The sequence below is a fragment of the Diorhabda sublineata genome, chromosome 4 (assembly GCF_026230105.1).
Source record: "Diorhabda sublineata isolate icDioSubl1.1 chromosome 4, icDioSubl1.1, whole genome shotgun sequence".
In the NCBI taxonomy this organism is placed as follows: domain Eukaryota; kingdom Metazoa; phylum Arthropoda; class Insecta; order Coleoptera; family Chrysomelidae; genus Diorhabda; species Diorhabda sublineata.
In genome coordinates, this window is record NC_079477.1 from 19,633,720 (window position 1) to 19,646,764 (window position 13,045).

The 13,045-nt window shown below is 31.5% G+C and overlaps 1 protein-coding gene across 2 annotated transcripts in view; it reads right to left on the minus strand.

Moving 5' to 3' along the window:
* LOC130442603 (uncharacterized) overlaps positions 1–13,045 on the minus strand; it is a 42,035-nt gene that overhangs the window by 3,153 nt on the left and 25,837 nt on the right. The window contains exon 4 of one of the 2 annotated variants that reach the window (XM_056776875.1): positions 4,547–6,438. The exons of the other annotated variant lie outside the window; for it this stretch is intronic. Coding sequence (XP_056632853.1) covers positions 6,395–6,438 — 44 coding nt within the window. The 3' untranslated portion in view covers positions 4,547–6,394. Of the gene's footprint in view, positions 1–4,546; positions 6,439–13,045 lie in introns of those variants that run through there. 2 annotated transcript variants of the gene reach the window in all.

Below are 13,045 nucleotides of genomic sequence, written 5' to 3' on the forward strand. Positions count from 1 at the left end.
ACAATAGATGAAACAGGTAGAAAGATAAATAAACCAAAATATCTAAGTGAATATGAGATATAAAATGCGTACTGCCTAATATCCACTGATCACGTAATCCAGTATAGTACAATGATGCAGTAAAAATCAAAGAATGGACAGAGGCTATTGAAAAAGAATGAAATTCTAACGAAAAACTAAATATTTGGACGTATAAACGAAGTTGGTATTAAAAGGGTCAGGATTGTGGCAGAAGGTTTTAGATTAAGAAGGAGGATCTATTTAATCCAGTTTATTCACCAGTTGCCAGGATATCTACATTAAGATTATTAATATCTATCGCATCGCAATAGTACTTAAAAATAAGACATTGCTACTGTATTTTTAAATGGGGAATTGAAGAGTGAAATACATATTCATGCGCCATTAGGGACAAGAGTTAAATCACAAATATTAAAATTAAACAGAGCACTGTATGGACTCAGAGAGACACCAAAGGTTTGGAACGATACTTTTTATGGTTTTGCTGTGAAAAATAAGTTTGAATGATCAAAATTTTATTGTTGTTTATACTGTAATGAGAAAGTATGGATTTTATTTCACGTAGATGATATGTTAGTCCTTGGAAAACATTATGAAGTGGAATAAACTGCCAAACTTCTAAAATAATACTTTCAATCAAAGGATTTGGGCGAAATTAAAAAGTTTCTAGTAACGCATATTAGTAGATATAGAGAAGATATGAATAAATGAAGGAAAATTTATAGAAAAATTGCCAGTTAATTTCAATATGGAAGAATGCAAAGGGAAACAGACACCAATGGATAAACAATTTCAATACAACCCAGAAAATGAAGTAATAGATCTTCCTTTAAGGCAGTTGATTGGAGGACCGATGTATTCATCAACAGCAAACAGACCAGATATAACATTTTCAGTGCCTATTTAAGCAGATTTCTAGACAAACCAACCGCTGAAACTTAGATCGCAGGCAAAAGAATTCTACGCTATTTATAAGAAACAAAAGAAAAGAAATTGATTTTCTATAAAAATAATAGCTATTATGTATTATTTAAAGGATATTCAGATGCTGAATTATTTTCAAAGAAGCAGAATTGTGTAGCACTGTCGACTGCAGAAACGGAGTATGTGGCAACGGCTACTTGTGCTCAAGATTCTATCAATCTTAAAGGAATTTTTATGGAGGGTAGAGGTAAGGAGAACCATCTCTGTGCTACAGAATATGTCCATCAAATTCTTTACGTTAGGGAGGCGCTACTATCACATGAGAGTAAATTTTAAATAAAGCGACGACTCTAGTCATTTAAAATTTTTTAAGACTGCATATTCAAATAAGACGGACGGAAGACTGCACTGAATGATCATATGATATCTCGTACGACAGGAGCGCCTTTCTGGTCAAATTTTAAATTATGATTTATCGTCTACAAGCGGACAGTTTTTAAGCTAAGCTCCCATATGAGATGGTACTCCTTACCTCTACCCTTCATAGGAATTTTAAGTGATTTTAGAATCGTTAACGAAACAAACTTTATTGTGACAATAAAAGTTATTTTAATATCAATAACTAACGGAAATATATATAAAAATAATATGATATAAAAAATCATTAATTGAAAGATTTAGTTGCCAAAAAGGAGTTACTGATTGAATATTCAACTGATCAAAATCGTGTAAATAAGAAGAGTTCAGTTCAGTACACTTAACCTAATTTTTAGTTGTCAAGTAGTTAATACGCTTTATTACTTTTTCTTTGCTTTAATAATAAAGTATATAAGTTACAAGTTGAAATACATAATCTTATTTATTGTTTCCATGTCCCAATAACAAAAATAATAGTAAAAAAACCATATTTGTAAGTAAATCGACACTGGACGGAGAGGTATGATGTTGGAATTACAATTAGTAAGAGTGAATAACGTAATTTTGTAGATTAAGTAAGGAGTATACATAAATTAGTGATAAGAAAATATACCATGTGTTTCTCTCATTTTCACTTTATCTTCAATATTTCAAATATCTTTTTTTAAACTAAAGATTCAAATTTCAAGATTTCAGAAAAAAAGACTTGTTTTTTTTTTCAAAAGTAATAGAGCTAGATCCCTTTAGACCTCTTCAATTTAATTTTGTTATATTTCATGATTTCTATTACAATTGTTATTTCACAAATAAACACCTCACAAAAATTATCGCATCACTCATTATTTTTTAAATATTTTAAATGTGTTGCCTCTTTTTCGAAGTTTATTATTAATACGAATTAAAACACCAATAGATATCTACGCCTTTTGCAACATTTATTTTAATTCAGTTTAATCTAAAGTTTCATTTACCAAAACATAGAAAATTGTACAATACATCTATACAAAAAAATGAACGGTTCTTAAACTAAAACCAGCCAATGAATTTCTAATAGCCTGTGTTGCCGCCCCTCGCTCTAATTACAGCTTCCATTCGTTTTGAAAGGCTTCTAAACAGGTTCTGGACGTATCCTTGCGGCATATTTTCCCAGAAGTTAAAAAGAACATTTTGAAGATCATCTGTTTTTATTGGTGCCGGATGTTACTGATTTTGCCACCCTAGATGGTCCCAGACATGCTCTATTGGGTTAAGGTCCGGACTACGTGCAGGCCAATTCAGGGTGGGTATCTCGAGCTCTTCCAAGTACTGCCGAACCACTCTAGCAGCGTGTTGACGAGCATTATCGTGCATTAGCACAGAGTTGTCACCGATATGAGGCATATAGGGCATTACATGGGGTTCTAGTATAATGGTTATGTACCTGTCAGCATTTAGTCTTCCATCATTCACTGGTACTAACTCCGAGCGACCCTCGATAGAAATTCTTCACCAAACCATGATAGAGCCACCACCAAAGCTTTCAGTTTGACAAAAATTAACCTAATCGTGCCGTTCACCACGTTGCCTATGTACTGGTATACGCCTATCTGATAAATACAGAAAAAATCTTGATTCATCCGTGAATAAAATATTGGACCAATCTTGAATATTCCAATTTCCGAATTCTCGAGAAAATTCCAATCTTGCTACTCGATGTTCTCTGGTAAGACGTGGTCCTCTAGCTGGCATGCCTACTTCTTAACGCCGTTAACCTCAAATAACGATCATCTACTACAGCGACGTATCTTTGACTGCGGCCATCTTGTATGAGCGCAATGATTCTAGCGGCTTCTTCATTCGTCACATGTCTTGTTAAATGTTGAGGCACATCAATTATTAACAAAATAAATTTATATTTTCATTATAAAATAACACAATTTGCTTAGACAGTTCTCGTTCTCAATGCATTCTCCAATACTCGAGCATTTTTGCTTAAAAAAAAATTTGTTAGAAATTGTGATATTTTTTGCCCATGATAAGAAACCAGAAATACTATTAAGTTGATACATATACAGATTGTCCCAAAAAACTAAAATTAAATATTAAAAATATCTTAAAATACCAGTGATGCGATAATTTTTGTGGGGTGTTTAGTTGCGTATTGACGCAAAGAAAGTTGATGCCTATTGAGTTGATGAGATAAGTTGATGCTTATTGTTTCATGACTGGCGAGACTATTAATTCCACTATCTACTGTCAACCACTTCACGATAGCGCTGGACCGCACATATTTTTAGAGACTTAGTGCATGTATCTGGCTCGTCCTTTCTCCATCGGACATCGGACATTTTTTTCAGTATCTGTAATGTTTTTCGCCCGAAAAGGTTTATCATTTATTTAAGAAAAACATATGATTATATATGTCGCAGATACTAGGAACGTAGGAGGCTACGAAAGGATTGGAATGTGCAATATCACCGGCTGGTTAATTTCGGTAGAAGAAATGGTGCAATGTGGATTGGTTCATAAAAATAATACAAGTAGTTTTACGAATGTTTCCTGACATTCACATCATTGTTAGACAAATAAGTTTCTAATGTGTGAAAAGAATATTAGACAATATTTCTTTGAACCTTCACAAATGAAACAATTCATAGTACTATTAGTAAGATTTTTTAATAAAAAATGACACTATTATAATTTAATTGACTATTTCCTTCGAAAAATTTAAGCCAACCAAAAAGATGTAATATTTTATGTTTACCTAGCAACGATCAAATTTCAGCGATAATACTGCACTAGTGCAAATTATCGATAATTTGCACTAGTGCCAAATTTCCGTCTAGGATTAATAAACATCATTTGGTTTTAATTTTATATTTTAAGAAAAGGAACAATTATTGTTTATTTTAAATTAAACTTTTCTCAGGAAATAGTCTGCCAAAATGCCCTCTCGTGCATGTCAAATTGTCTTATAATTTCCTCTCGTGCGCATTCGCGCACTCGAGAAAATTAAATTATCGACAATTTGACATGCACTCGGGGGACATTAATATTGATTATTGCATAAGAATATGTAATTTATTTTTATATTTGGTATCATTTCCAATACAATATATGTTTTAAAATAAAATAAATGTAAGCTCGTTAAAAATACTCCCAATATTATTAGTAACAAATTCTTAGATGTATTCATAATAACAACTACCGTCACTCTTCTCTTCCTTTTTTCAAGTCTTCGTTTTCTCCTGCTTGTGATTCAACATCGCAATCTGCATATTTACTGAGACAATATAAACAGCAAGCACAACAGATCAAAGCTCCAATCAAAGCTAAAAGTATTCCCGATAATACTATTGTAATATAAACAAAAGCAAATAAGTAGGCCGTTTTCTGACAATATAATGGTCCATCCGTTTCGTTATAACTGGGAGGATATTCTTTGTATACCCAATATGATCCTAAAAATATAATTTAAAATGATGGTGAGCACCACCGAGAAAGTTCAGTTCACAAAATATTGTCAATAATTTTAATCTATTAACAAAATATGAAGTGATAGGATAGATTGTTAGTATTCTAAGCCATGCTAAAATATATAATGTGAAGGTGTAGAGAAGTTGAACATGAGGTTCTACTAGGTATTGACATGCTGTAGACGCACAATTAACGAAAAGTCTTTGTAAGAAAAGATTTTATTTATGTTGTAACTACCCTCATAGTACATAGGTGTGGGTGGCCGTTGAAGCAGTTGAGCACATAGGCCTTCAGATAGGCTCGTCGTGCCCCACTTGACGTTGCCAAAGTCCGGTGTCCTTTGAGAAGCCGATCAGGCGCTTTGGCTTGAACCCTTTGTTCTTGTAACTACCCTCTACAACAAACTTGAAGAGAGTCATCTTTTAGGCAAACAAAAATTTGATGAATCACTTCATCTATCTCATCCCCCTTTTTAAAGCAACGACTACGTCATTTTATATAAAATAATAACCAGATATCACACATAACAAAATCAAATTAGTAAGGTGAATATTCATTGACATTATTTGGCTGTTGCAAGAACATCGGGTTAACTTTTTGTGATGTACTAGTACTAATTGAACGTTGATCATCAAGCTTATTTGTTTTTACTAATCCTGTTCGACAAAAAAAATTGGTTGCTGGTGTTAGTGAATATTTGTTCATCCACACACACTAACAGGTAGAAAAATCATTAATATCATAGTATGTATGTTCCATCACCTGCTACTATATTAGAAATAATACGATGTTCATTTAACATTTCTAACGTTCTCCGTAAATCGTTTATGGTACTCAAGAAGTAACAATTTTTTTCACATCAGTAACTGCAGAACAGGGCATACCAGCAAGTACCTCATCACCAAGCAATATGCGTTCACTTTTAAATTTGTTATACCAGCAAAACATATTTGCTTGTGAAGGACTTTCGCCACCAAATGCGCGTTGAAATCTTTAAAAACTTTGATGTTCACATAAAACGACCTTGAAATTAGCGCGCATATGTTTTCGTAACAAATTTATATATCGATGGCAAATCATATGTACACCACTGTTTACCCGTGGTTTCTCAAAATATACAAAGTGGCTCTCGTATGTGATTGATGGAAGCAGTGTGAACTAGTCTATATGTGATAGAAATTATCGAAAAAGACAAGAGGAATTAAAATTACAGAATAATGTCGAGGTTATTTATCTATTTCAAACAAAAACCATTATGATATTATAGTGAAACATTATAAAGAGAAAAGGCACGTAATTAATAAAGGTTTTGAAGTATATTTTTGTTTTCTCTTGAAGTAAACGATTAAAAATGATATAATCTCAACATTTGAATACTGCTAATGTAGGAATATGATTTACATTTAATTTGTACCAAGCGAGCTAGATAAGCTAAATTGAGTAAGCGGAATCTTTCTCTTTGGTGTTTATATTGTGAGTAAGTGTTCATAGATGGTATGCAGGATATTATGAAAATTCTAAAAAATATATAAAATTGACTAGATATACTTATCTGTTCAACACTAGACCATGCATATTATATTATAGGACTAATTCTATTGTGCCGCCTTTGAGCTAAAACTATTGGTGTAGGAAATGTTTCCAAAAAGTAAAACTATTCATACAGACAGAAGAGAAGTTTCAGAGAAATAAAAATACCGTGAAAAATATATAAGTGAATAAATGATCCAATTCCCCTTTAGTGAATATTGTGGTTTTTATAGTAAATTCTTGATGCTTCGACCTTATTTCGGTAAAATGTGATATTGTCAACTATGAAAATAAATAATAATAATAGTTATTTTTCTTCAAGCATATAATAATATCTATATTATCTTCGGCAACACAGATCGTAGAAATTGGCTGACGCCCCGGCAGTGCAAGAATCTGGGCTCAACAATAATGATAGCCGTTTACTCCTAGTAACATAATGTACTATTATGTATCAAGGCATTCTAGTCATACTTCTTGTCACGACGCTGAAGATGCCGAAGCGTTGTGCCGATACAGCTGAAAAATATGATTATTTTTTAAAAATAATTAGTTTGAATTATTCGTAATGTTAGAAGGTTGTAAGATGGTTGACATATGATCGTCTGCTGTCGAACATGAAGCGAATGGCAGTTCAGTTACTTCAGTGCCTAGACACAGAAAAGGGGTTTCACTGCAGATTTCTATCGAACAATCGGCATTAATGTTTCACTTTACTGTCGATTTCGAAACAAAAATTCATTTCATTTTTCTAATCTATTTTCTAAACGTTGACATATTTGTTCTATATAAATAGCATATATAATGCAATGTATACTCCTATCTTCCTTATTTTGATGATGTTATTTTGCTATTTTGTTGACAAATAATGAGTTAATCAAAAACATTTATTTTTCCGCCTTAATTCTGGCTTCATACAACGTATTGTTGTTCCAAGTGGCTCTCTGAGATCTGACAAGAAGGTTTTCAAAGCTAAATTGTTATACAAGTCCTTCCTTAACAATTTATTATGATGTGTTGTTTCATGTAACTCAACATAACTGCAAATTAGATTTAAAACTTGTAAAATTCTGACATAGAAATGTTGAGGCCTCGTCTCTTTCTTTTTTCTAGATAGGGTGACTTTAAGTGATATTCAAGCAGTGACGTTTTGAATATTTAAAACCAGTTTAGCATTATCACGAAGTTTAGAAATTAGGGAATTAATCAAATATAAATTTTGAAAATGATTTGGTTGTTCTCTATTATAAAAATTACTAATAGGTGATTCGCATACGGATAAGTACCTATTGAGTTCATTAGGGTTACCGTCGAACTTTGGTACCCAGTTTAAATACTCTGGTTTGAAATCTGCCAAATTATTACAATTATATTTGGATTTAATATCTTTGTCTTTCAATATTTTATTGAATCTAGAACAACTCTTTCTCTGGTCTAGAAAGACATATTAAGTTAAAATAACTGAATGAGTCAATAGATGTATAATGCCAAAGTCAATTCAAAATTGCTTACAAAAATATTATGAATTTGAGCCTTTCCCTATCTAAAATATAAGAGGGTGAACAATACCATTCCTTGTGCACTTCTTGCAAGGCTGAGCAATGTTTATCTCAACTTTCGACGCTAGACGTTATGAAAAGTCGTAGTGGTCCTCTATGGATAAGATTCTCGATTTATTGGGAGCTACTCCACAGCGAACGCCCCCACTCCACGAATAGCGACACCGGCTTCGATTTCCAATTAATCGTTGAAACAAAATTGTTATGTTCGATACGCGACAATTATGGAAATCCAATCTGATTGCGTCAGTTAAATGACTTAATTCACAACTTTGAAAAACTATTTATTAACATAAAATATAAATAAATAAAGAGTTTCAATAATCTGACTACTGTTTTCGTTTGGATATATATGACTATATATGACCATCTATTCAAGATTATGCTCTTTTAAATACTAATTCTATTGTATACAAAAGCTATAATTAATTATATTCATGATTTTTCACCATCACATTAATATAAGACAGCAATAAGGTAATCCGATACGATACATAGATACGTTAATGGAGCATAAAACAAGAGACATATTGTGTAACTTAATATGTGGTTCCCATCAGAAGTGCCAAGATAATTAGAGTTTAATTTTGATATTCATGTGGTAGGTGATCAATTGATTGATTGAGTTATCAAAGTTGTCAATGTTAATTATGTTTTGACATGACTAACGAAATAAGATCGAAACCTCAAGCATATTGTCTTCAAAAAAATACATTGTTCATGGAAAACGACCCAAAACCAAGATCATTTATTCACGAAAAATATTTATAAAAAGTCTGAAGAAGTTAAATACCAATATCAAATATTGTAACGAATAACTATGTTTTTGATGTAAATTACATACAAACTTAAAATAGAAAAAAGTCATTCATATTTGTTAAATGCGAAAAATACAGTATAAGAAAACAAGTTGTCTTTATTTCATCGTTCTTTTAGATTTTAGCCAATATATGATTGTATTTAGAACATTTATCAAAGTTGAAACTTGGGCTTTTAGCTTTTTCGTCTTTCCAACTTATCTTCGATAACTTCTCAAATAACCCTAATGGTTATTTTCTGTCGAAAACATACCAGCGGCATTATTTAATGTACATTTCGTAGAATTTTCTGAAATAATTTATTTAGGTTTCACGTTTATCTACTAAATATGAAACTGATGCTTCAGAGTCAACATTGTTATTCAATGTCTGATACTGACAGAAAAAACCTCAAGTCATCTTTCAAATCCTATTGTACGAGCAGAAACTCTGGTAACTATGTTAGCTGCAAAAGGGTTAAATCTTGTTAAAAGCTTGCTCATACAAATTTCTTCCTATAAGGTGCCGCTTGTTTTGATTCAAATACTTTTTGGATATACAGTTATCAAAGCTCCGAGCGAAATTTTTGGTATAATCCAGCAGTGCTCCTATTTGATTTCCTTCTTATTTCAAAACTTAATGTCGATTGTAGGAGCATTTCCTTACGCCTTAGAAATGCCCTTTATTTAAAAGGTTTTTTGTGTCTTTCAGTTTTTTTTATTCTTGGGTAATCAGGAATCCAGACAAAAGAAATTGTACTATACTTTCCCATTTTCTTCGGCTTTTCCACGTCAGCTTTGTGTCAGTAACATAATTTACGGCTTTGATAGTTTGATTATGAAAGTCGATATGGTACATTTTGCCTACAAAACAATCAGACAGAAACTCAGCTGCTGGTTGAATGTTTATGGAAAAAATCATTTAGCAAGTTGTGGATTCTATACTAAGTTTGTACTTTACTTTGTACGTTTACCGACACAACTATTATTGACGTATCACTGAAAATAGAGTTTTGAGGTAAAGAGTAGTTTAGATGCATCATTAAGAATAGCTGACAGTTTTATTATTAAATTAATTTATCGAAAGTTGTAGGGTTTCCAGAGATTTGGTTAGAATCTTTAATTTTTATAAAAATTTGTCTTATTTGGTAGATAAAACCCTGGTTTTAACTATGGCTGTATTTCTTTTCGTTTAATAATTAGGTATATGAAAAAGTTACTAATAATCAAGTAGTTCGACCAAGTATCAGGTGTATGATTTACAAATATAATCATTATTCGAGTAATTTATTATGTCGTCAATTAAAAGATATAAAAAGGACAGTTGCCGTCTTTTAGTTACATTTTCAATGAGATTTTGCTCTTGAACTTTAAATTTTAAATTAAAGAAATTCGATACACTTCAGCAATATTATTCTAAAATAAATATTTCTGCGGCATTTGAAATGTTTATCGTACAGAATAAAAATACAGTGAAACTTAATTTAAGATTTAAAATGTTTGGGTAAATAACAGACATAAGTTCATGTATACATTATAAATATAAACACAAAATTTGTTTATGAAGACTAAATTTTGATAATTGGTTTACTTTTATTCTGTTTTTCCACATTACCCACAATTTCTTTATTGATGTATTTAATAGTGGTTCATCAAATATCTTAAGTATTAGTTTTTAAATGAATCTTGATTTATAAGGGTACACAGTACAGAGGAAAATTCAGGAAATAAAGAAATTTCAATACAAAAACTTTAAGTAAATAAATTCAAATCTATCAATGTAAATTTCAATAGAACGTCGTGATGGATTAAACTAAACCATTTCACTCTTTGTGCACCTTATTAGAATCGGAATTAATCAGTAAACCAACAGAAACCGGAGAGGTGTATGTCAAAGCATCGACTTATTAAAGATTAATGACCAGTCCAAATGATTTTAAATTGATGCCAACGCAGTGCAAGAGAGACAATATAAGTAGGATAGAGTTAAAGAGGGCAAAAAAGGAATATTTCGTTTGCTTATGGTTAATTACGAAACTTCATCTTTGAGTTCCTTTAAGTGCCCTTTGTCCGTTTTGAATGATTTTTTGAGAAATTTTGTTTTTCAAGTTGAAGTTTGTGCCACAAATAGTATGTAAGAAAAAAGATGCAGAATAAGAATTTAAATTTTTCAAATAAGAATGTTAACAACATCAGTAATAATTCTTTTTCTCACAATAAAAATTACACTTTTCTAATCATCGCAACCCAAAATGATTATGTACCTTTATTTTAAATTATCAAAACAATAAATGGCTAGTGGCTATAAGAGACAATTTTAAACCAAGTGACTATACACTTAAGCCACCGTGTGGCCTGTAGCAAATCGGCAAAGGGTCACTTGGTTGATACCATTGAAATTGAAATGATTTTTTTTTAAATAAATTCCCTATATTTTATATTATTTTCACGAATGGAGTTGTTTTTTTTTAAACTTTGGGTAATAAAATATTTATTACATATAATCAAAGTTACATAAGAACCAACAATTTCGTCACTGCTACGAAACGCAAGACCTCGTTTTGCTAAAAACTTTATTACTGCAATGATTTGTAATATGAGTAGCCTCCAATACGTTTGCTCAGTCTCAATTTGGCTGACAAGTTGAGAATCAACACGCGTATTCTTTCTTTTGAGGTTATCGAGTTTTATATGCCATATGGGGCATGCACGAGATTTTATGCTTATCCAATTATATTTTTCAACTGTCTTACCGAAACAGGCGTTAGTGCACGGGTTCCCCCAATTCGCGGGGTTCTTAGTATTTGCTACTCTTGCTCCGGCACTGACTACACCGTGATTTGTGATTGTGTGATACAATTCTATTACATTTCATCTTCAAATATTATGTTTTACAAATGCCAATAATATAATATAATCCTTTATTTTTAAACAAGAATAGTAGATTTTGAGAAGACAAAGATTGCAAAATGTACAGGTGTTATGAATAATATTATTATATTATATTCGTTTTTAAATTTATAATTGAACTAGTTGGCTATGTAAGGGAGAAAATTTGAATAAAACCAAATTTTTTTAGAAAAATGCGAGTAGTTTTTGGTTTAGAAAATGGCAAGATTTTATAGAAAATAATATTTACTCCTACTGTTCATACCTATTTGACCAATGGTTAAATTACTCCTTTATTTTATTTATATATAACTTATTAATAGAATGAGAGTAAACAGTATTCTTAATAGTCCTACTTATATTTTACATTATAGCATAGCTTTTTGCCCTCTTTAGGTCTATCTCTATCTCGACCCTCTCTTTCTAATGTTGGTACCTCGGAACTACTTGTGAAAATATAGGTAAGGCAGGTCCATAACCTTTAATAGGTCTATGGTCTAGAGCTGTTCCGAAATAGTTTGATTTGAAGTACAATTCAAGAAATATTTGTCTATGGAATATTTTCTTAATAGTATTGTTTACACATGAATCTAAGTTTTGTATATATTTTAATCATAACCTGAACATTTACGGACTCAAGATCCACAAGAATTGAAGTTTGGATGGGAAATTTGGGGACTACATCTTAGGGTTATTGGAAAACTAAATGGAAATAAAAATATAAATCATTCCTACAAATTTATCACTTTAAGGAAATATAGTTTCCGCAAGAAATTGTTCTGTGTGAAATGAAAGTGAGATTGAAAATTATTTGGAAAATATTTTCAATAATAGAATCATTTTTCATGTAATCGCATCAATTGGCCTCTCAAATTAATATATTTATTTTCGAATAATTATTTTATTTGGGATTACTTTGTGGTTCTTTGAGGAGGGCGAGATTAATTGAAAAGTAATCAAATATTTTCAATAGCCAAAGATTGTGTACTTTTTAAGGTTAACGACAAAAGGTAGCTTGAAGGTTGAAATTAGAGAATGAGCTGTATCAAAAGAGAATTATTAATAATATTAATAATAGGGGGACGGATGTATGAATGATTATTAGAATGGTGTATGAGAGGAGGACGATTGGATCGCTGCTTACCCAGTAGGTTCGATCAAGTAGGATTGTAATTCGAATAATTGCAAAACATCTATGAGATATGTAACTATCTCTGTACAAGAGATTTGGATCTTTTTTAGATAAAAGCGGTGAACGATAAGAGGGTTGCTATCTAATGGCTCGAGATAGCGCTTCATCACCAAAAGTCGAAGTGAGTTGGTCGGCACACTGCTGTTGGTTTAATCCACGTCGAAAGTATCTGTAAACAACTTGAGTAGCACTCGTCTGGCAACAAGTTCTGAGTAGGCCCACAATTAAAAATGTCATACTTTATGATGGCAATGTAAGATT